This window comes from Arvicanthis niloticus, chromosome 2 (assembly GCF_011762505.2).
Source record: "Arvicanthis niloticus isolate mArvNil1 chromosome 2, mArvNil1.pat.X, whole genome shotgun sequence".
Taxonomy (NCBI): domain Eukaryota; kingdom Metazoa; phylum Chordata; class Mammalia; order Rodentia; family Muridae; genus Arvicanthis; species Arvicanthis niloticus.
Window position 1 is genome coordinate 39,241,332 of NC_047659.1, and position 25,075 is coordinate 39,266,406.

The 25,075-nt window shown below is 35.0% G+C and overlaps 1 protein-coding gene across 2 annotated transcripts in view; it reads right to left on the bottom strand.

Moving 5' to 3' along the window:
- The window catches only part of Kcnh7 (potassium voltage-gated channel subfamily H member 7), a 434,248-nt gene extending 411,880 nt beyond the window's left edge, over window positions 1–22,368 (bottom strand). For both annotated transcript variants that reach the window (XM_034493668.2, XM_034493671.2), the window contains exons 1-2: window positions 22,057–22,368; window positions 20,081–20,311 (exon numbers count right to left, since the gene is read on the bottom strand). In XM_034493668.2, the coding sequence (XP_034349559.1) occupies window positions 20,081–20,311; window positions 22,057–22,132 (307 nt within the window). In that variant the 5' untranslated portion in view covers window positions 22,133–22,368. The remainder of the gene's footprint in view (window positions 1–20,080; window positions 20,312–22,056) is intronic.
- Between the last annotated feature and the right edge of the window lie 2,707 nt (window positions 22,369–25,075).

The following is a 25,075-nucleotide window of genomic DNA, read 5'->3' on the forward strand; positions in this document are numbered from 1 at the left end:
TGGGACTCGGGCCTCAGTCTTCTGGGAGAGCAACCAGTGCTCTACACTGCTGAGCTACCTCTTCAATTCTTTCTTTTGCTATGTTTTAGCTGTGTTTTTACTTTCATGTGCTTACTAGCTAAAATATGTTGTTCTTAAAATCTCTAAATCGTTTATTTCTGTTGTTTATCTTTCTAATTCCAATTAGGGACATAAAATACTTGCTAATATATTTACACATAACATATTATATATTAATGTGCTCACATTAAAAGATATAATTTCCTTGCTTATGTATAAACATATAAAATGTTTTCTCTCAGCTTGTGGCACTTTTTGTTGTTGTTTGTTTTATTTCACTTTTTATTTGCAATGGTAGGGAGCAAACTTAGAGCTTTGTTGAGTCAGTATGCAAGAAGAAGATGCACCTAACCCTCAAGAAACTGGAGGCCCCAGCGAGTGGGAAGGTCTGGTGTGTTGGGGAGGGTGGAGACATCCTCTGGAGACTGGGGGAGTGGGGAGGGGATGTATGGGATGTGGAACAGTCAGAGTGTGGACACGGAAGGGACAATATCTGGAGTGTAGAAAAAGATTAAATAAAATTTAAAACATTTTTTTGAAATAAAAATTATACACTTTGAGGTAAGATTTTTACATTGTAGCCCACACTGACCTCAAATTCACAATCCATCTGGGTTTGCTTCCTGTGTAACATGCCATCCTGCATGCCATACCTAGCAAATTTCTTTTCTTTTTTTAAAAGTTAATTCTTCTTTATTTTTGTCCTGCTGACTTAACATTAGGATCCAGTTTAGCTGAATGGTTTCAATTAAAATGATTCTGAAATGAATCAATTTTTAAATTTGAGTGTGTCCAACTCTTTATTATTATTTTCATGTTTGGTAGCCTTAAGAGTATAGATTAAAAAAATTATTGTCTTTCAGAACTAAAAAGTTGTTTTATATTTATCCAAGAAGTTTATAATTTTAGCTCCCCATTTTCAAACTTTAATTCATATTAATACTTTATTTGCATAGTACAATGCCAAGCACCACGATCTAATATTTTCCCATATATGTCTCTATAGAAATTATTGTAGACATGGCCCGTGTTTCCTATTTAATTACTTTGATGCTGTTATCAAAAGTCAATTTGCTATATTCCTGGGGATATGATAATGTACTCTGCACATTGACCGGATTTCTCAGATCATTACAGATACCACACTGCCACAGTTAGTACAGCATTATAACAGTCCTTACAGTAGCAGCCCTACCAACTTTGTTCTTCTTTCTCATTCTAACCCAGATATTCCAAATCTGTTTTCTTTTCATTCAAATTTTTATGTCTATGGAAATTTGAGTCTCCCATCACGTTGTCTAGATTTAAAGATGAAGTTTGCAAAACTGGACACCATTACAATATTCGAACTTTTTGTTTGTGAATTTGGGCCAACTTCCCATTTGTTTATTAGCTACTCTAAATTGATTAACAATTATTTTACTACTGAAACCATGCATATTTTGGTTCAATATATTCTACTGATGTCACTTAAGAAGGTATTTTAAGATGCTTGTTTTCAATTTTTTGATAAAACATTTAAAAGAGTGGTATAAGAAGTGATGAGTCAAACAAATTTTCAATAATAGGCAACATTAATCTCAGGTACTTCAAGAAAAACTCAGCAAAAAGCATGGCATCATTCATAAAAATAGTAAAAGCCTTGGAGGATGAATCAATCCATGAAGATTCTTTAAGTGAATCCACAGCACACATTCTGTTGTTCAGTGAGCCCATTCCTATAAAGATCAGCATCTCAACATCGTGGAATTCAAGAAAGGCTGAGGTTCAAGAAAACAAAAAGCACACTTCAATACATAGTAATATGTGATACAAATTTAATCCTCTATTGTAAAAAGCAAATATTTTTAAGGATTATATATGAATGGATTGTAAAATTTAAAGGTAGATCCTAATAATACAATTGCCTCAATGTAAAAATTGTCTCATTTGAAGAAGTATCTAGAAGTGCTAATTTTGTTATTAACAGATAAAATACTAAGCTATTTAAGGATGAGAGAGGTCAGCTTTTGTTTGTAAATTTAATCGGCCCATCAAAATAGTAAATAATTAAAAAAAGAAAAACAATGTATACACACATAAGCAAAACCAATGTGGAGAAGAACAGCAAATGTAACAGTTCACAGTAGTTTAATTACCTGTTTTTTGTTTGTTTCATTTTGTTTTCTGTTTTGATTTTCGTTTTTTTGTTCGTTTGTTTGTTTGTTTGGGTTTTTTTTTTGGAAACCCCTCTGTAGGTATATGCAGTTTCCAGAAGACTTCTAATTAAATTGATAATAGCAAAGTTAAATATGTGAATTATCTATTCTTGCAATTGCCCAATGTCTTGTCTGTTGCTATTTAAAAATAATGGTAAAATCTGTTTTAATTACAAAATGTTTTGGTAACCTCTGGATTTTCATTTCTTTGCTTAAAAATAGGATAATGTCTCTGCACTAAAAAGTGAAGAATCAGGAAATGTAGAAGATCTCAGCCCATGAATGTTACTCACTGTTCTTTTATGGTACATTTTCAAAAAAGGATGCAAAATTAAAAATAATTCTGGCTGCAAGTGTGGTTATTGTTTTTTCTGCTATATCTTAGCCAATTAAAATGCAAACAGTTTTGAGCTAAAAGACTGACAGTCCACTTAATGCAATTCACATATCCTAACATTATGAAAAAGTTGTATTGTATTTAGTCAGTCGTTTGGTTTTTTTTAATTTTTTTGTTTTGTCTATTATTTAATAAACATCAAGTCAAAGGCATTCTTTAAATCAACAGAAAATTAGATGTTAGGAAGTTACAACTTCTCAGGCATCCATTTATTTTCTTAACATTCTTTAGGTAACTTTTCCAGTATATAAAATGTTTTCAACAACCAAGGCCAATTTAAAAAGAAAAGTCAGTGGAATCTAGAAGACAGGGTGAAATATTGATAACTATTGTAATACACAGGGATTTGCATTCTTTATTTTGGATTGTAACTGAGAAGTTAAATTTGTTTTTTGCTACAGTTGTCACAAAGATATTTGTTTGTTGAATGCTTTTTGTGGACACTACAAAAACACAAATATCATAATTCTAGCCCAACCACTTTAGCGTAACATGCCTCTGAAAAGCCATTTCATTTGGTCTCATTTAGGTTTTTTGATGTCTGTACTCTCTTCTTGAAATTTGAAGAGATTTATTTCTATGTGAGCTCACGACTGTCTATTGAAAAGTATTAATTTGTTAATTCATGCTTAATTGTGTTTCCTGGAAAGCAGACAATTCTCTCCTTCCATGCCATTAGCCTCAAATATCCTGAGAACGCCTCTCCTACTTAAATCACATCTTTCACACAGCAACTTTTCTACTCCAAGAACAGTGTTATCACTAGGTTACAATACTAATAATGAACATAGTCAGGAACTGGCGTAGACTCCAAGAAAAGGGAAGGTGCCACATATACCATGCACAACCCACGCTTTAATAGTCTGAGATAAAGATCCTTTGAAAGTCGAAGATATCCTTTAATGGAGTGTTGGCATTCAACAATGAAATCAATCTTTTTACCTTAAGTCCACTGCTGCTCTCCTGACTCACCATGGTTCACAGAATGGTTAAGGTTAAATCCCTTTACTAAGAACCATCAACATGGTATTTATAGAGGGATTCGTTTGCAGTCTTATTTCAAAGAGGTCAGCAGGTGCAATGCATTCTTTAGAGGAATTCTGACTCATTTCTTCAGATTGCTAGATACTGTCTTTGGCTACACAATAAGCATTTTAGGCATTGCAAGAATGGGAGGCTATATTTTTCAACTCGTAGTATTGGAAATCTTAAAAATATCATGAAATTCAAAATAAGAATGGTATTCTCTCTCTCTCTTTTTTTAACCTGCTAAATGAAGCTAGATACATGGTGTGGTTACAGTGTGTACATGCAGTATGCTTATATTAATCCTGGGTCTCCTTGGTCTTTTGTTATTATTATCAATAATTGTCCTTTTACTTTGAGAAGAATCCTGTTTCAAAACTTTGGTAAATAGTCTTATTAGCTATGGCATTTGCATATTCTCATCTTTATAATTTTACAAGTAGATACGTTCCAATTTTGCCTGCATTATTGCTGTAAATGTGATTTATCTTTCTTATTTTGTATCCAAGACTAAAGAGAAGTTAGAGGAGTGTGCAGAGCATTGTTGAAGATGAAGTTTTCTTCAAAAAGGACCAGGAATATAGTTACTCAGATTACTTGTGCAGACTATTGGTAAGAACCTGGGTTTCCTAAACTGCTGATGCTTTCAGGATAAGCATGCTCAATAAAAAGTTTCTGCATTTCAAAAAAAAAAAAAAAAACAACTAAAAATAATGTAAGTTATCCAGAATATGATTAAGGCCTTGATCTCTAGGTTAAAGTCCCAAGGATAGCATAATTTAACAAAATTCATGCTAGTTTTTACTTACTGAAGTCATGTTTTTTTCACATTTTTATGCAGTCACATATTAGGTTACAGATTTCCTCTTGAATTTGACAGTGTGACATGAGTTTTTAACTCAGTTCCTTTTCACATTGTATCTGTTTATTCTTAAATTACACTCATTAAGTGTCAGGAATTGTGATTTTTTAAATTCAAAAATGAACATTTTGGTAGTATCCATTATAGCCACAGTTCTTATTTCTCTGTTGATAGAATTATGGATAAGGAATTTTAGTGGTTGTAGAAAGTTCTTTTGATGCACACATGTTCAAAAATTTAAGGCAATGCACATGACATCAAATCTGAAACATCAAGGAAACTTGATGTTCTTTCTTTGAAATTATTTTTCTTTATTTATTGAGATTGCAATATAATTACATAATCCATCCCTTTTGTTTCCTTGGTCCAAACCCTCCCATATACACACCTGCTGATCTTTCAAATTCATGCTTCTCTTCATTATTTTTTGTTACATTATGTATGTGTGTGTCTGTGTCTATGTGTCTGTGTCAGTGTGTGTGTGTGTGTGTGTGTTCCTAAATACATAAGTATAACACATTCAATCTTTAAAATGTTATTTGTTTGTACATTTTGGGGAATAGGTAGCAAAAGGACTGGAAGAAACAAAGAATCAGGGAGTTTGCTGTGAGGTTCTTTGTGTCTCATAGGAATGTCAGAAGACATACCCATAAACTTTGACAAAATCTGAGCTAGACAAAATCTGCACTAAACAAGGATAGCTACAGTAGATATGCTAACAGGAGGCTTTAACCCTTCTTCCCCAGGGGAGCACACCCAATTAGTTATCCAATACCAAATTATCTACACAGTTTCTTTTTTTAATATTATCCAGGCAAGAAACTAGCATTGTATGAAAGAAGGAAATGACCAATCAAGTTCTGGATGGGCTAAGAGAGTTTGCTGTATATTTTAAATTAATCAGTGATTTAAACAGCATATTGAAGCTGCTCTGTGTAAAGACTCCTCAGAGTATATATATAACCAGATAGTCATATCATATTATACTTGTTATTAACCATTACTGTGAATGGGAAATGGAAGGACTTCTTTTCACCTTCATACTTCCCAAAAAGTGTGGACTGACCTTATAGCCTGCATAGCAGGAATTGTGTGTATATGATTACATGTAAGTAAAGATTAAAAGCCTCCAAATTAAAATGTAAAAGTATCTGTATATTAGTCAAGTTTCTCTACAGGATTATAACTCTATATTCATATATATATATAGTTATATATGTATATAAAGTTATATATATAAAGTTATGTATGTATATAAAGTGTTGTATATATAAATATATATAAAGTTATATATGTATATAAAATTATATATATAAAGTTATATATGTATATAAAGTGATATATATATATATATATATATATATATATATATATATATATATATTGTGTGTGTGTGGTGTGTGTGTATGTGTGTGGTGTGTATTTTATTGGCTGTGGTATAGCTAGAACAACAATATCTGTCTGCCAAAGGAAATTTCAATAATCTAGAGGTTGTCTAGTCTATGAGGCTGGATACCTAAGGTGGTCACCATTATGCACTGGAATCCTGAAGAAGTAGTCTCTAATGCCAGTGATGGAATAGACTTGCTGGTGAAAGTGAGAGTAAGTAGACAAATAGAGAACATGCTTCCTTCTTCAATGTCCTTTTATAGTGGTTTCCAGCAGAAGGTTAAAGGTGTTTCCTCGCATCTTTAAAATTTGAATTAGAACTGAGTCTTCACTCTCACTTCAAATGATGACTTTTGGAAAGGTAGCTTACAACTGTGCTCATCCATTTGTGCTTTAAATAATCCCAGATGTATTTGGCAGTAGTAGGAGTGGTAGAATAGATGTCAAGTCCACAACTATGAATAGCCATCACAGTCTGTGAATCCAGAAATGATTCACAATTTTCTTTTAAAGATTTGTCTCCATGAGTATGAACTGTGGTATGTCCCTGATCCTGCAAGAAAGGGGTCAGAGTGGACTGTGGTGCAGTAGGAAATGGTGGTTGTTCCAGATAACCTGCATAGTCTTGAGAAAGCAAGCTGAAAGTCATGATTTCATTCTTTAAAATGGAATCTATAAAGTACCTACTTCTTTAGGTGTGGTAGATGATTTTAAAGGAAAGATTTTAAAAGAGGTAGTGCTAGGTCCAAAGGAAACCCCAATTACCTGAACTCCAAAAGGCAGTCCAAATAATCAGAAATGAGACCAGCCTGGACTCTAGGAGGATTTCTGACAGATAAAAGCCAGCATTCCCTAGGAAGTTACAAAACTGGTTTCTATCTGCCAACAAGAGTCATTCTTTTACTTCTGGAAGAAGGGACATTTGTCTGCTTGGCTTATCTATCAGTATATCAAAGCATATGCTCACCTCCATGCTCCCTCGGTGTCACAAGTATGTATTACATATTTGAGAGTCCATAGTAAGCTCTCAGCTCCTTACACCTCCTGCTCTGCCTTAATCTCCTCCAGCACACAGGTTCCCCCTCTCTCCAGCTACTCATTTTCCTTACCAGCCTGCTATTCTGTTTTTCTCTATGCTCTGCTTCTGCTTCTCTCATGAAAAACATAGGTTTTCTCTATTGTTATAGCAGAGTTTATTCACCAGATGTAATTGTCATCTAGGAAGCTAACTGGTCAACAAACCCACCCTTTCTAGTGCTTTCTGAACTCTGGCTGTCTGATTCAACTCAGATCTTAGGGCTCAAAACTCCTCTCCAAGATGACTGATTCAAACTGTGATTTCTCTCTGCTTTTCACTGATTTGCTCTGCTTGTCCTCAAACTAACCCTGGCAATTTGTTCTAATCTTCTGGCTCCTTCTCACTTTCTGGCTCCTTCTACTTTCACCTGTGTCTAGCTTGTTCTCTCTGTAGCTTGTCTCTGTAAAATTGTTTTGGTAAAAACCTGCCTCTGAACTGAACTCAACTGAACTCAACTCCACTACACTGATTGAACTCAACTGACCAACCAGGAACTGAACTGAATTGCAAGAACTGAACAAACTCAACTGAATTGACTGATGCTGTGCTGCTCTTAAATAGCCTTTCCCCACTATCTGTTGGCATCTCTGATTCTTTCTGTCAAATCTTTCTCTGATTGATCACTTAGTCTGATACTCAATTAGAAGTCATTTTGGAATATGGCTGTGTTATGTTACAAAAAAAAAAAAAACTTTACCTTCATTGTTTAGAATTAAAGATGTGTACTAAGGGGGTGCATATATTCCAGTCAAAAGAATTAAAGGTGTGTCATCCTAGCTGTATCACATAGACCTCAGTCTTTGGACATGATCCCTGGTCAGAGCAACCATGTTACTGAATTAAAATTCCTCTGTACTGTATTCTCTGCTGTTCTCCCTCTCTCATAAGAAGCCCTGGCCATGGTCATTCTTCTGGCCATGTTCAGTCCATTTGTACCTTTCTGTCTTCTGGAGTCTTCCAGATATCTTTGATTGTTCTTTCCCTGTTATCTATAATAAAAAATCTCATGTCATCAGTTTGTACAAGTAGCAGCATATCTTAAACAATAAGTTACAATTATTAGTAATATTACTTTTAATATTACTAAAAATTCTAAAACCATGTCTACTATATAGTTACCCTAAATTAGAAAACTACATATAAATTGCCAGAAATAATTTACCTTAAACTTTAAACTTTTTAACCAGATATTATTTTATGTGAATGTAAATCTAAAAACTGAATTTTATCTGAAAAGACAAAATTCTCTTTTGTTGTTGTTGTTAAAGTGAGCTGGGTAAGGATTATTTTAGTTCAGAACTAATGGAATTAGAAATGAGGGAATCTTTAGTTATATTAATCTGTCATTGCTATGAAAAATATCATATCTATTGAATTATTTTTGGAGTGATGAATATATATATAAGATCTGTGAAAAGAAAATTCAGTACCTGAAATACCTTTTGTTGTATTTCCAGGTATTCCATTATACAACTAACACCATCTAAAGGATTGTGTTTCATCTTCATTCTTCACATTCAAAGTACATTTTATCAGCAATTTTTCAACTCTCACATAATAAGTACTTATGTGATTACTTTGTCTATCATCTTACACTTGAAATTGTCATTTCTGTAATAGAGATGAGGCTCCCCCAGACATTTAAATTTATTTTCTAGCACAGGAAAAAAAAATCAAGATGGCATTATAAAACTTTTCCTTGGTGAAGATATTTAAAGCGGAAGAAGCATTGCTCACATTTTCAAAATGCCAAGACTAATAACAACTCTTTAATATGATGTATTTGCCAAAAGGAAATTCATCATTAAAATTATTGGCATCTTCAAATGAGTCAGAAATTAAAATAAAATGTTGTGTAACTCACATTGTACATGCATTGCAATGAATATATTTGAAATAATGAGTGTTGTTAGGTATGAAATTTCAGTAGCACACCTTCTGTTCACTCTAGAAGCATGAACTGTGAAGAAAGGAGTAAAGCAGTTTTAGACTGTGAATTGAATAGAGGCTGGCTAATAGGACCGTTGGATTCGAACATCATTAGTGGCTTTTCTGTGGATGTCTTCTTTCAGGGAGCAAATTCTAAGAAGAGCAATCTGGGAAACCATAAATCCTACTGAGCCTCGGATAAGTGACATTCATTATAGAGAACACCTGGAGGGAAGACCTAAGTGTTGAGTCACAGCTCACTAGATTCAACTGCTTGAGTTCTGCTTATGTTGGTTAAGGAAGGGGGCTGGGGAGACAAGGGTCTTTCCCTGTTTTCTTTATAGTGAGTTATATAGGAATATGTGGATAAAGCTGGTGGTTTGTCTAATATGGTGTTGTTCCTGTTGCTTGGGGTTTTCCTTACACATTACTGTGAAATTTGATTATTTAATATCACATATCACATGTGATGCAATTTACTTTTGTTACCCTATTCATTTCCTGTGAGTTTTCTACCTTGTGCAGCCAACACTTTTTAACTCATCAAGACTACATTTTCTTTATATAAAAATCTATATTTTATGAAAAATACTCTTTCAATACTCAAAATTTTCATTATATATTATATGCAGAACAATAAATACTAAAAGCAGATTAAAAGCCAACTTATCTCACAGGAAAGATGGACAAATGTCTATGAATATTTTAACTTTTAAATGGTAAATTAGTTAAATAATTGATACTACTTGTTTTAGTCTGAGGCTTCAAAATGTCTTAGTAAATTACTCAAATAAAATGTATGCAACTGGTAGTTTTTGAAAGAATTGTACTGGTATGAATAGGGGTATTTACTAGCCAGCTCAATTAGTTATTCAGTAAGTTGTCATTATTACCTTTTTACAACAATATTCAGCACCAGTTTTCTGTTAAGTAATAAAACTGATTGCTTCTGTTATTTTGCATATATGTTCTTCAGTAAATATTTGAGATTGAAATTTGATGATCAGTTACGATCGTTTTTTACTGGTTTAACCAACATTATTGGGAAGGCCATATATTATTATTCACAAAAAAATGTACAGAAAATACATTCCCTTTTTGGACTATAAAATACAATAGAAGTACCAAACATGAATGCATCATTTTCGATACATATATTGTTTTATCTAACAGTTATACTTCTGGAAATATGTGTATACAGGAATACTCCACAGAAGCAAAAGGAATGGATATTTTCTTGGTATGCTTTTATAATTATACAAAGTTAGGAACTGTAAAATATTTCTCAAGTGTTTTGATAATATCCTGTCTTCTGTAATATAATACTTACTGAATATCACAGTAATTTGGGGGATGTTGTTTTGGAGAAAGACATGTAATCATTACAACACACTTTAATTCAGCACAAATTTTTCAGGGAAAAGATCAAGCTATCCATAGAATGCTTTCCTGATCTTGTTTTAATGGAGACCACCTGCAAATAATGCACACACAGGAGCATATTTGAATAGAAAATCACAGACTATATATGCCATCATTTAGCAGCTAATGTCTCTTAGTCTGATCGCTATAGATGTCTGTTTCTATTTTCTACACATGAGTCTGTATTTTCTATTCTTTATTAACCAGTGGAAGTAAATCACAGAGAGAAAGAGAAGGGGAAAGGGAAGGAGGTATAATGAGGGGGTGGAATCTATGACATCGTTGCTTGCTGAGGTGTCGAAAGCCTCAAGTCTCAGTGCATGACTGGTGATGTGTTATTGACACCACACAGACTTTACAGTACTAATCCATTTAACAAGATTTATGAAAAAATAAAGGAAAAAAGGAGAAAATAGAGAATTACCTATTTGGAGAGACCAGCATAAGGATGAGTCTATTTCTTGTGTGGGAGTGGCAGAAGAAGAGAGCTCAGCCCAATTACAAGGAAGATTTTATTGTTATTTTATCATGAGTAATTGGGGAAAATGCAGGCAAGGCTTAGAAGGAAGACTACATGCACGTATATAAATCACATGGACAAATTCTTTCTTTCATTTTCCTGTGGGTACTGAACAGAATTGCTTAGGAATACAAGTGTTTGGGACACAAGTGACCTGCTGTGACCATTCATATTTCTCCTTTTAGGCTTATTAAGAAAGGTAATAAGTTGTATGTTTTTATGGAATTCCAGGCAAACAAACATTAGCAAATTATCATTATATTACTACTATTACTAATTGCCTAAGCAGTAGAAGTTGTTTACGGTTACATTTCTCACATTTGCCCAAAGGAGTAGCATATGGAATTAAAAGAGAGAATGAATGAATGAATGAATGAATGATACTTCTTTTAGATGTAATCATTGAAAATGCTACAAATATTTTCTTCAGCAAAAAATGTTTGTGCCTAGACTATTTTAAAATTATTTTCTACTTTTGTGCTATTTCTTCTAGTCCTTAACAAATAATTCCATGAGTGCTTTTAAAATGTTAAGTGGTGAGTAGAGAGAGCCAATTTAGAATCCCATTACTAAAATCTCATTTCACAACTATCCTAATAGAGATATGGAAAGGAATGTCAGAGGATGTGGGAAAGGTGCCTGAAGGGATTTAAAGAACACCTTTAAAATGAGCTGAGATTGATGCTGTTCAGAAGTTTCCTCAGAAACAGGAAAGTGTTGAAGGGTAAAGGAAGGGGTGCTGAGAGTTATCCTTGGGCAAAAGAACTAAGTGGGCAGTGGGGAGGAATGCTGAGGGTCATTGAGGTGAAGAATTCAGATGCAAGCAGTTACTTAGTATGACATGATTAAAGATGTAGAAAAAAGGAAGTGTTGCAAGCAAACAACAAATTGTACACTTTAGCAAACTCAACGTTTCCTTTAAATAACCATGATAGGTTTTGACAATTTGCATAATCTTTCCAGAAAATAAAAACTAATTTCATGGAAAAAGGCAAAGAAGAGCTCCCTAGTGTATGGATTTTCTCCTTGGTGGTACCTTACCAGACAAAAGATATACCAATGTTTAAATTGGCATATTATTTCTAATCAATTTCTAACAATTCACAAAAATTTAAGAATAAATGAAAGTAAATCTCATAATTATACAATGATTATAATCCTACACTAGCTAGCCACATTCCACTGAATTTAAAAGTATCAGGTAGAGATTAAATTTGTTCGATAAATCAAGTTTAAATTGAATATAGAAAAACCACTTCTTTTGGTGTGAATCAGACCTATTATATGTATCCTATGCATAGCCAATCAAATATGACTAAGTAAAATAAATGTATGTAGGCTATAAAAGAGTCTCATTTAGAGGCCATATAATAGAGTCTATAAACTAAGACAAGAACTGACTGTAAATCTCATGTTCTCTTGCTGTGTGCTCATTAATGGTTTGCTTAACTTCTCTTCATCACAAATGAACTAATTTGAAGAATGGAATAGTATGATACTATTGACTCACAGTGTTTCCATGGTAAAGCAATAAAGCAACTTGTATAAAATACTAGACACAGAAATTTAGTTCAGTAAATATTAGTTCTTTGATGAAAAATGTATTTCAATAGAAGGCCTCAGCGCATACATGATGGTCACCTGGAATTAACATCCGTAAAGCATATCCGGTATGCATTTATTTGAAACCTTGCATCACTAAAGATCAATGTTTAGCATGTAAGTCAAATATAGGTTTAATAAATATTTCTTAGAGAAAGTAAAAAATGTTTATGTGTGCAAGAAAGGTAAATGAAAACTTGTATAAAAGTTATTTACACATTATAAATCTTTGTGTGAATTAAACATTGAGTTTTTCAAATAGATATGATTTAAATTCATTTGCTGTTACATTGGTGTCAAATTCTTCTGAATCATTTCAGAAGAAAACTTCACCAAAATGTAGTAGCATTGTGCCCCAAGGAGCTTGACATACCTACATGTTGTAGTTTGAAGGTAGCTTTGAAACAGCTAATAATTGCACAAACTATCATCACTACTACTTTCCCTTTATTCTTCTTGCAAATCTCTGGCCATTCAGTACTCACCACTGCTGATTTAATCACTAAGGAAAAGTAGTATGAAGTATTCTACCAAAACTAGAAACCATAGTTTTTCAATTAGAAAAAGAAGTGCTTCCCCAGTGGAAGAGATTGTAATGGGCTCCCTGATAAATGTGTGAGTTGTTATAGAAATGGCACATTGTTTTTTTTCAACTAAAATTAAGACAATTTTATAGAATGCTCAGTCATGACAATGGGAGTATAATACTCGGCTTTCTTAAAACATAGGTAAGACAAGTGGAAACTTTAATAATAATTAAATGATAATTTAATGGGACACAGCAGGTAACCATTGTAACTAAATGCAGACATCATAGTTAAAAGAGAGAAAATAATAATCTGATTAAAAATTATTAATAATTATTTTTGAACCTTATCTGTTCAGTATTGTATAACATTAGTACCAAAGTGTCATTACTTTTAGACAATCTCAATAAAACACTGAGCAGAACTGGGTTTAGTGGTACACCTCTTCATGAGTGTTGGACTCGATAAGTTGAGGCAGTAAGATTTCAAGTTTGATGGCAGCCAGGCTAAATAACAATTTTCAAGTCTGGCTGAGCTACAAAGTATACCTGTGTCTTAAAAGTAAACAAAAAAAAGAAAAGACTGAATGATAATGATAAACCACATATAATATGCCAATATTGAGTAACACAAGTAGTTATTAGAGATACTGTCTCAAACAAAAAAGAAATCAAGAAAGAAAATTACATAAGATATCTATGTGTTTGGCTCTTAGAGATTGCTGGGGACAATATTGAGTCATTGATTGGTGGCAAGTGATGGACACCTACAGCAATTTGAGAATAATTTCAGATAGATATTTTCTTTACTATTCCTTCATTATTTGTTATTTATATAGTTATAGATTAAAAGCAGATTTAATTCTTAAAGTATTAAGCAAAGTCATATGATCATTAATAAATTAAGAAAAAAAAGTACCCTGAAGATTATGCTATTTGTGATAAACCAAAAAATCAACCTTTGCCTACCAGTCAAATTTCCAACTTTTATGACTTTATGGTATTATATTTTAGCCTATATTTATTCTTCAAAGTATATTTATTAAGGACACACTTGTGGCCAGCATTGGTCCACATTTTTTATTTCATAAATTAGAAAGACTTAATATTTTATGATTGTGTTCAGAAAATAGATAAATTTAATGACCATAACTTATAGTATGATGCAACCTACTCCAGAATTTATACTGGAATCAAGAACCAAACAGCCAGGCATTCAGTGAAGTGAATTCTAAAGGCAATCAGGAATAACATCAGAAAAAATGCCTCTTCTTCTTTCTTTACAAGGTCTGTGACATAAATTTGATTAGAAGGCCAGAAATGGAGGGAAAGCCCAAAGAGAAAATCTTCTGAGGATTACACATAACTTGGGTACACACATACACACACCCACACACACATATATACAAACATACATAAATTAAAACTTACAAATTATATATATGCCTTACATTAATCAAATATGTTTGGAGCATGAAATTTGTAGGAGAAACAGCCTTGCTAATTAACCCAACTGACTGATCTTCACTGAGCACATTACAGACAAGAAATCATGTCACAGATATTATTATGGACAGGATATTTAGTTTTAAAACGAGATGTTATTTTATAATATGTATGAGAAAGAAAAATTAAGGGAACAAAAAGGTAAGAGAACAAGAAGGTAAATTTGGGCAAGTTAAACTTGATATTAAAGATTAAAACTTGCCTTGTTTTATGTAAATATTTCCCACTTGAAAACCCAAGTAAAGTTGATTCTGAAGGCTATCAAGAACACTGAAAGGGAGTGATGAACTTTATCCTGGGAGTTTTAGTGAGTAAAAGTTTGGAGCCATGGTCTTGCATAGGTGCATAGAGCACTGAGGAAAAGCTGCTGAGAGTTTGGAACACATCACCAGTTTTGAACACTGAGATCTGACAAATGACTCAGTCTCTCTCACCTCAGTAGTGTTTTTTCTGTAAATGGTGGATATTAGGGCACATATTTTATGGAATTGTGTCCTTTATTTAATGCATAAAATTCACTTACAGTGATTCTTAATTTCACTAAATCATCAGCGTGATGTTTCAGCAACAGCACTCTGACAGAAATGTGAGAAGAGAATTGCAGAGAGGGGAAACAATACTTCCATGTTTCCAAAAGTGGGTCATGTAGACTTTAATCAAAAGACTTGACAGTGAATGGAGAAGCAGCAGAAGTACTGTGTGATATTTGTTGACCAGGTAGGTAGAAGAAAAAAAAATAGAAATTATTTCCTGGCTTCTGAATCAAATGGCAATGTGAATAGCTCATCTCAGTGCTCCATACTATACACACTACCTCCATGAGCTCAACTATCCTAGGATTCGCTCAGAAGCTGACTGCAACGGACCCAGTTCCTATTTATAACAAATAACCAAAACAGAGCAGAGTAAACACAACCCCTCTGAGTTCAGCAGAAAAGCAAGCTGCTCTGACTATCCTACTCTGTCCCTTGAAATCAATAAAAATAACCAAAATGTCATTTCTAAGGCATGCCAGCAGAAAAGACTGTACCTTTTGCTACCAGTGATCAGGAGTATAGAGCTAGAGGATGCAGTACCAAGCTAGGATCAGACCTCTCCTATCTTCAGTGTCTTTTGGTTTCACATGAGACAATAATGAAATTAAGCTTTTCAATTGTGGGAGGACTACCTTTATAAAATGGTTATTTTACTAAGAGATACAATGGATCAAGTATAAATTTCGGAAGACATGAGGTGTTAGGGAAAAACTACATTTGTGAAAGAAAATGAATTTTAGAGTCTCAGCTATAACAATACCCTATGGGATAAACTATGGAGAATTCAAGAGAGAGAAAGTGAAAGAAAACCCAGGCAACACACTCCTTGGAAAACTTTCCTGTTGCTTGAATCACACACACACACACAAACTATATTTCTATTTCTGTATTTAAAACCACCATCTGCATCTCTACTACTCAATCCAAGAATTAGAAGAGCCGAATATATTATGTGCATAAAGCTTATGTAAAGCTATTATAATAGTTATTTCATATGACTAAAATTTTAACTAAACCTCATTGCTTCCTTAAGACGTTATTATAGTGTGCAAGTGACAAAGTATGATTAAAAAGTATACATTAATGGTTATTTTAAAATTATGAAAAAAATGACTCTAAATGTCATAAGGTTCTTTTCTACATTTTTTCTTTGTTTATAAACAACTTCTTGGAAACATCTTTGGTGTAGAAATTGCCAGTAAATGTTCGTTGATCTGTCATATAAATAATATCAAATCATAGACCACATTGCCCTCTATGTACCTAGAATTAATATATCACCTAAGAGAGGGGTAATTCCCAAGAGGCACCTTCACTCTTACTTGTAGAAAAAAATCTTTTAGGATTTTCTGCATAGCTTGCAGGGAAGAGAAACTCAATGTTAACAAATCAAGGCCATTTTCAACTTTCATGGAATTAAACATTGCCTCTGGAACTCTGAGGTGACCGGTTGAAGACTGTCCTTAGCCACTTCCTATTCTCCAGCTATTGAAAAGCAGAACAAAGACAAGAAAGGCAACTACATATAATACTGATTGGTTGATAAAATTGTGTCTGTACTGCATCTAGAATCTTACTGCCAAAATCATAGGATCCATTTTTTTTTTACTGAAATTTACTTTGTTTGTCCATATTTTTAAAGTGGCTTAGTGACTTGTGCTAAGCACTTAAATAGAGATAGAAGGTTGTAGAGTGCTCAGTGAGCTATTTCTTATGAGATGCACCAAAATTCAGGCAAGTAAGTAAAAATTAAAGTAGAGCCAATTAAGCTACTGTTCCATATTTCTTATTCCATCACCTACAAGCCAAACAAGAGAATAAATAATGTTTTCTGGTTTCCAATCACAACCCCATTTTAAGTTAGGTTTTTAAAACATGAAGGTATCACAGTATTAAAATACATGCCCACCCTTATATAAGCCTCAGTGTAATTATAGTTTTATATAATTAGAGTTTCGTGTCAAAAGATTTACAGCTTTATCACCTCAAGCAACATTCAGAGCTGCCAAGAATGATTTATGCAATAATGACTTAAACTGTAAAATAGAATTCTCAAAGGAAGAGCTGTCAAGTGCTTCTACTTCAGATAAGTGGGTTTTCAAGAATTGATATTCTGGTAAACAGAAAGCTCTACACTACCTAGAACAGTCACATACTGAGTAAGGTAGGAAGTACTGCTTCTCACCGAACTATGAAGCATTATGGTGTTTCCACTGGGACAAGCTGATACTCTTCTGGCTTCCCATGATTGGCACGCCAATGAGCCACTTCAAAAAAAAAGCTTTCAGAAATAATGATTTGCTCCTCAGATATTTTGATGCATAAAAGTAGTTTTGTTGATCATGAATGAATGGAAACCACAGACTATAGCAATAGTTTCAAACTTTCTCATTGTGTTCATTCATTCATATATATATATATATATATATATATATATATATATATATATATGTATATATTATATATATATTAGATTGAACTGCTGAATTAATAATAAGAAAAGGAACCATTTACTGAATAGAATGAAGAATTAAGAAAACAATTGGTCAAAGTAAATTACCTCAGTTAAAAGGCATTAAGGAATCTTTAAGAAACAAACCAATGAAAATGTTTCCTTTTTTTTCTTCCTGTCTGTCTGCTTTTATAATATAAAGTGGTCTGCAGAAGATCAATAAGAGGTGAGATTATCAAAGCATTTGGGTCTCGTAAGCCTTCACTGATTTTATCACTGTCATATAATAAACCAACAAGCTCTCAAGATTAAGCCAACTACTAGTTTATTGCATCCAAAGTAGGGAAGCATATCTGTATCTTAACAGTCTCTGAAGAGATTGGACTTAATAACTTTTCTTTGAAAAAAAGACTGAGTTCATCTATCTATTTCCTATACTAAGTAAAGCTAAATAAATAATTTCTTACTAACACTTAAGATGTCCTACTACTTAGAAGTGTATCACACCTGAAAAACAATAAAGACCAAATTTGTATGAAAGAAATGACATATCTATACTTTCACAAGTTTCCAAACAAAGATTCTCTCTCTCTCTCTCTCTCTCTCTCTCTCTCTCTCTCTCTCTCTCTCTCTCTCTCTCTCTCTCTCTTTCTCTTCAAAATTCATATACCTAAGCAAACAATTCATACATAAATTTGCAATGGCCAATGCACTGACATTTTTACTATAGGTTTTGTAAACAACAGGTTTGTACTTAAATATAAAATTTCTCTTGAAAATTGTTCTGAGATAATGAATGAACTGATGAGTTTCCAAAATTTCACATTTTAGTTACAATATAATAGATGGGATTCTTATTTAAAACCAAAAATGTACTTAGTACCTAACTGGGTATTTAAAATTTTTTTAAGTTGAAAACATTCTGAAGCAATCTTGAAAGTATAATAACAATTATGGACCACCATGCCTTAAGCAACCACAATGTAGACCATGTCAACATCATCTGGTACATTTAGAGAAGAAATAACTTACATTTCAAAGAAATTCTTACAAATTCAAAATTCCGATTTCTTGGCATAAAATGGGCAAAAGAGGTAAGGTACAGTGCTTTGTGATAGCCTTGATACAGCAATAGTACTAGACAATGGAGCAGTTGGGCTATTTAGAATACACAATGCTACTGATCAGAAAATAAGAATAAACTGGGAAGAACTGAAAAAGCAGGCTCTGTGCTCTTCAATAATCATATAATTGCTCTCATTCTGAAGCAATACAAAGTTATACAAACCTGTCTTTCCAGTAATACTTGGTTGCAATTCCCACTCAAGTTCAAGTTCAAACGATGGAAAAAAATCCAGTAATTAAGAACTGTACATTTCTTACTGTGAAACATTTAATTACAAGAAAATAAGACAAAGAATTAACCTTTCTTTTGCTATTTTTTTTCTCTGTAGTTTTCAAATAATGAGTCATATTATGGTGTAGCCTATAGGATGGCACACGTTGCCAAAGTTAAGGATTTTCTCAAAATCTGAGCAGATTCTCCTCAGCCTCATTAATTTTTGTAAATAAAACAGAGAGAAATAGATGATGCAATATTGGCAAAATAAGCTACAATGTACTTGTTTCTACAAATGTTTTACTAAATTGGTAAGTTACATGTGCACATGTGAGGCTATATATCTTAAAGTGAATTATGTGAGTATTCATATAGAGTAACCTATTTATATTCAGTTACCTGAATATATGTGTGAGTGTGTGCATGCATGCATGTGTATGTACATGAATGTGTGTGTGTGTGTGTGTGTGTGTGTGTAAGTGTGTTTGTGGGTTACAGTGTAAATGCATGGACATTGTACCCAGGGGAAGGCTATAAGAAGGAAGTGTATCCTTGAAGTTGAAATAATCATCTTATCTTTGAATATTAATAACAATGTAACAAGTGACTATTAATAACTGCATATTCACAGTTCCTTTTCTGTATTTCTTACAAATAATGTCTTCCATGTTTCTTATTTTATAACAACTGTGTGGAACCAAGATTAGTTGCTCAGTTGTAGAGGTTTTTTATAAACTGTACCTAATCTTCTCTAAAAACAGATGAAAGAAACAAAAATACCAACAACCAACACTTAAAAAGCCAAGATACACTCATCACTGTGTCAATTTTCATTTCAGATTACGCTGTCTCAATAAAGACCTTGGTAATATATTCGACTGCAGGCAGATAACATGTGCCCTCTCACATATGCATGGAAAAATGCAAACAGTGAGTTACTCATCTTCACACCACTCCTTCAAAAAGTGTCAGGGATGACTTATGGCATTTTTGTCCTTGGTGACATTAAGTTACTGCATCTCTACAGAGTTCAAACAAGGTATGCTTACAACAAAAAGAAAATATCTTTCCTACTCGTCAAATAAGCACTTTTTAACTTCTTGGATACTAATACTTTACATTAAAAAAAATCCATCTACAATTAATTATACGAGGTTTTGTCTGCATATGAACTTTCGATCATCAGAATTTCACTTCAAGGGAAGCAGATAGAAGGAAGCCTAGCTGGGCCACATTACCATTCTTGTGATAGTAGGTGACCTCCACTTTCCTCTCCTCCGACCCCAGCAGCGCCTGGGCAATCTGGGCAATATCATGCCTCTTGGTCTCAGGCCCATGGAGAAAGTCGCAGGTACACGGCTTCTGCATGACATCTGGCCTGGAGAAACCCGTCATCTCACAGAAGCCATCATTGCAGTAGATGATGGCACAGTTCTGCACTCTAGCATTTGCAATGATAAATTTTTTATCTGCAACAAGAAGATTGTAAGACATCTTTTAAAAATCTTTCCAAAGAGTAAAGCAATTTGTTGCATAACGAGGGTCTGAAATGCAGTGGCTTCCCCAAAATGCTAATCACTTAGACCTTTCCAAGAGAATTACAAAAGTCTCTCTCTCTCTCTCTCTCTCTCTCTCTCTCTCTCTCTCTCTCTCTCTCTCTCTCTCTCTGTTACACACACACACACACACACACACACACCCCTCTACAAACTTCTGATGTGAGATTGGTGGCACTATGTAATTTAATACAAGAAATTAAGAAAATTACTCTTCAATTACAAGAACAGAAATTTCCAAGTTGTCTAGTTCTCAGGCTCTTTGAGTCCCAAGGGGGTCCTGGTGGACAGACAGACAAGCAGCTTGCCAATGGATCATTCTAGAATGTCATTTAGTTGAATGATTAAAAAAAAATTTAAGCCAGAAAATTAAAATATTCTGGAACTTCCAGGTTTCTCACTTCAACTTTGGACCTTAGAATGCAACTTTCTCAAAGTACTTATTCTTAGATTTGGTTTTAGTTGATTTCTGAAAGGAAGGCATATGGTTGTATTTTTTTATACATGCTTTTACTTTTTAAAGACAATTATCTTTAGCAATGAAATGACTCCACATTTATTAACAATAAATAATGTAAAGCTTCACACTTTCATAATGCTCAATTTCAAAATTAAAAAAAAAACACACACAATATACAGTTTGAATAGTGATAAAACAGTTTTTAAACTTTCTGCTTGGAACAAGCTGTAATTTTGTGTAATAGTAGATATTTTAATTCAAATCACATTAGGTGTGATAACAAGTTATATTTGCTATTTGCAGAAAGAATATGGAGCAAAGTAGAGAAGTTAATGCTGTTCACAGGTAACAGATCTTCACATCACTAAATGCAGTACTGGAAAAACGTATAAAACATACAACATAATGCATGCTGCGGTAGATTTAGTGCGGAATATAAATGGACAACCACAGGATTTTAAATTATTATATTTATAGAAAATAATTCCTGGTGGTTTGCTTACATGGGTACATAAAAATTTTCTACATTCAGTCTCTGTGGGATTTACGGACTGCCCTTCGTTTTTTAAATTTCTACACCTTAGGGGAGCGACAAAGAGACACAAATATGGTTTTTCAGTAGTGAGCTGCTTGCACTCAAACCAGTCCACTGCTCACCAAATTATTCTTTTGCGTCTATTTTCAGTTTCCGTACAAAGTTCAGTTTTAAGAGCCAACTACCATCAAGCAAGCATCCTTGACATTCCACAGCCCAGCAGTTTACCAGGAGAAAACAGTTTGCATAGCCATTTGCATCGCTACTACCATTTACATGTTCTTGTTCCGAGCCTATAGTCGGTTCTGCTCCTGACTTTAAAAAGTCTGCCACAGAAAGAGCTTTATAATACAAGCCCGTGTTATACCAGCACGTTCCCTTTAAGGTAGTAGACTAGTAGGGCATGAAGTAGCAAGGCAGATAATGGAGCAGTGGGAGAGGAGGATCAAATTGCCTTGTGCAATGGAGTCCATAATATAAAATGTAAATCCAAATTAATATTAGAGAGAGAACACTCCTGCCGCCATCCGAACTGCCTGCCTGGCTTTCCCAGCCTCTAACTTGACAGCCTGGAGTTGTCCATCTCTCTAGCTTGGAAGCGACGGACGCCAAGTGCTCTACCAAAGCCGAAAGCGAGCGACAGGAGAGAACAAACGAACTTACTCTGCCCTTCAAATTTCCGTATGATGGTCCCCAGGAAGGTGTTTTGCGGTGCCACATGCCCCCTGCGAACAGGCATGTTGCCCCGGGTCTTCGCCGAGCGCTCCGAGCTCGGAGTTCTCCCGGGATGTCTCCCGGGCTAGAGCCCAGGCCGGCGCGCAAGCCGCTCTTTGTGGCAGCGCATCTTCTTTGGGGAGCAGAAATCTCTTCCCATTAGCACCACTTCGAGACACCCGCGTTCCCCGCCGAAGTCCAATCCATCCCGCTCACCATCCGGAGGGGGCCTCGCACCGGCCTGCGTCGAGTGAGAGGCTTGGGGGCGGGGAAGGGAGGAGGCGGGGTGCGGGAGGAGGCGGGGGAGGGCCGAGGAACGCGGGGGGCGGGCTGGGCTGGGGTGGCGGGGCGGGGAGTCACAAGGGCAATCGATCTGTTTCTCTTCTTCCAAACAGCGCCAATTTCTCAGTGCAAATGGGCTTACCCTGGCTGTTGCCCAGAGACCCAAGGATTGCTGGTGGGCGGGGGTGGGGTAGGGTGGAAGACTTGTGCGCCTTTTGCAGGAAGGGGAAAAAGAAAAGGAGGCAGGGTGGGGGTTGACGTTTCTATCCCCGCCCTCTCCCCCTACACACACACACACACACACACACAGCCTTTATCCTGGGAGCTTGGGCGCCGCCACAGCTCGGGTTACTCAAGCGTGCCTTAGCGGAAGGCAGCCAAGAAATCTCCAAAAGTCAGTGATAAAACATGTACTCTGGGAAGGTGATCTCCACGGCCACTAGCCCACAGGGCTCCATCCTTAAGCACTTCACACTGTGGTAGCTAATACACCTTCAGCTGCAAAGAAAAGACAGGTGGGAAGCCAGCCCAGCCTTTTAATGAGTGCTTCTAGGCTCTGCTGGCGCTCGGATGGTGAAGATCTAAGATGTACCACCTAAGAATGCAGGTACAATTTCAGGGTTCAACTCGTACCCTGGGCCCCTCAGGGGTGGGCTTTGGATAAAGCCCGGACTATCCAGAGCACCGCTGAGCATGCCGGGTTTCCCCAAGGGAGTCCCAAAGGAGTTGCAATGTTGGGAGTGACTGGGTCTTCCTTGTGCTAGAGGTTGCCAGAATGATGCTAAGGCTAAAGATTGTGTAAGCAAATGGTAAAAAACAAGCTCAGAGTTTGAAATGGGTGAGGCTGAGCGCCAGGAAAAAGGAACAAAAGGTGGGTGGGGCTAAGAGTTCCCTGCCTTCCAGTGACCTCCCTTGTTAATTACCTCCTAAACACACTAGCCAACTCCTGTTTTCTCACCTTTTCTAAGGGAGTACTTGCCTAAGACAGGAAGAGATCCAAAGGGAAACATTGAGACCTCTTCGTGTTCTTGCTTCACAGAGGCTTCCAATGTGGGAATCTCCTGATTTACATATATTTTGTTTGGTTCACATGTTCCTGGAGACTTTAGGCAAGCTGTGCTAAGAAAAATTCTTTTCAAAGTTGATTTTCCAGGTTTCTTCTCTTCCCCTCTTGCTTCTCTCCCTTCATTTATGTGGTCGCCTTTAATAGCTCTATCCACGCCCCTTTTTGTAAGTGTTTGCCATCATCATTTCAATCTCCAAAAAATAACATAGACAAATCTCTTGTTTCTGGCTGTCAATAAAGGCCATCAGGACAAGTAGCTGCTTGGCCAAGGGTCACTGATAAGTCAGGATGCAGCCCATTGTCCTGCTTTGTCTAGATCAGCTCTTATTTTCTGTCACACCTCAAATCTGAATTGAAATAATGAAAGTGGAATTAAGTGACAAAAGGCAATGTTCCTTTAAGAGGGTGAACCACCTATTTTGTGGTAAAGAAGGTATATTTTGAGATTAACACAACACTTTTTTCTATATTCTATAAAACTACACCCCAAAATTCCTAAATAAAAACTAGGACCAAAGAAATTTTAACTGTTTTCATTGAAAATGTTGAAAATGAATCAAAGGGAAGACAGTTTCTGGAAAAGTTCAATTTTCGAGTTATTAGCTTGATTTTTCTTGACTCTGTGCAGTTGCAATATTGATAACACACACTTTCCTGATACTCTCTTTTCTTTTCATTCTCTTTGTAGGGAAATTATTTTGTGATCCTGTTCGGCTGCTGGCTGCTGTAGCTGGGCTTGCAGGAACAATTCCTGTTTCAGATGCTAAAAATGTACGGAGCTATCCGTGGTGCTGATTCTTATACTGCAGTTAGTGAGTATTCATTGAGGATGTCAACCAATGACAGTAGAACTGCAGACTCAGTCAACTGGCTGTTAAGACACATGCCCTGGTCTTAGTCACCAAATGCCTAGAAAAACACACATTGCTATTTTTGAAAAATTTCTTAAACACCTTCCCTTTTTAATTAGTTTTTAAACTAAACTCCAATTCACATTACCCCCCAAATCAAAGACTCCAGAGACAAAGAGAATACAAATTGTGTGGACAGTAAGTTTTCTGTATAAAGTTTCATTGCCTATAAGGTTTCATGACACAACAATACAACAGCAAATTATAACAAAGCTGCATGGCTGGCTAATACATTTTAAATGACTTGCAAGCTCAGAAAATGAAAACCACTTTAAGGTAATAACTATCTCCACTGTATTTTCAAAACCAGATGTTTCTCTACTACAGAATAAGAAGATTTGACATGCAGAAGTTTTTTGTGTAATGTTTCTGTTTATGACCATGACACTGACTTTCACCGGCTGTTGAGTTTAGAAACCTTATAACTCCACTTTCTTCAAGAGGAAAATGGAATTCTATTCTCTAGAGTATTTTCTCTTTAGCTAAAACTCTCAGAACAGTCTGTTAGGATTAGTTAATGAAATACATGATAAACTTCCATAGCCTGTGTAACATATATGTAAGATGTTATAGGTTCCACTTTTCCTCAGCCACATTTAACTAAGATCAGTTCTATTCACCAGTCTATGTAAAATCATAGAACATTTCATAATCTATGTATTGTAATTGATAGTTCTGAACAGAAGATTAAAGATATCCTGTTTCTAAA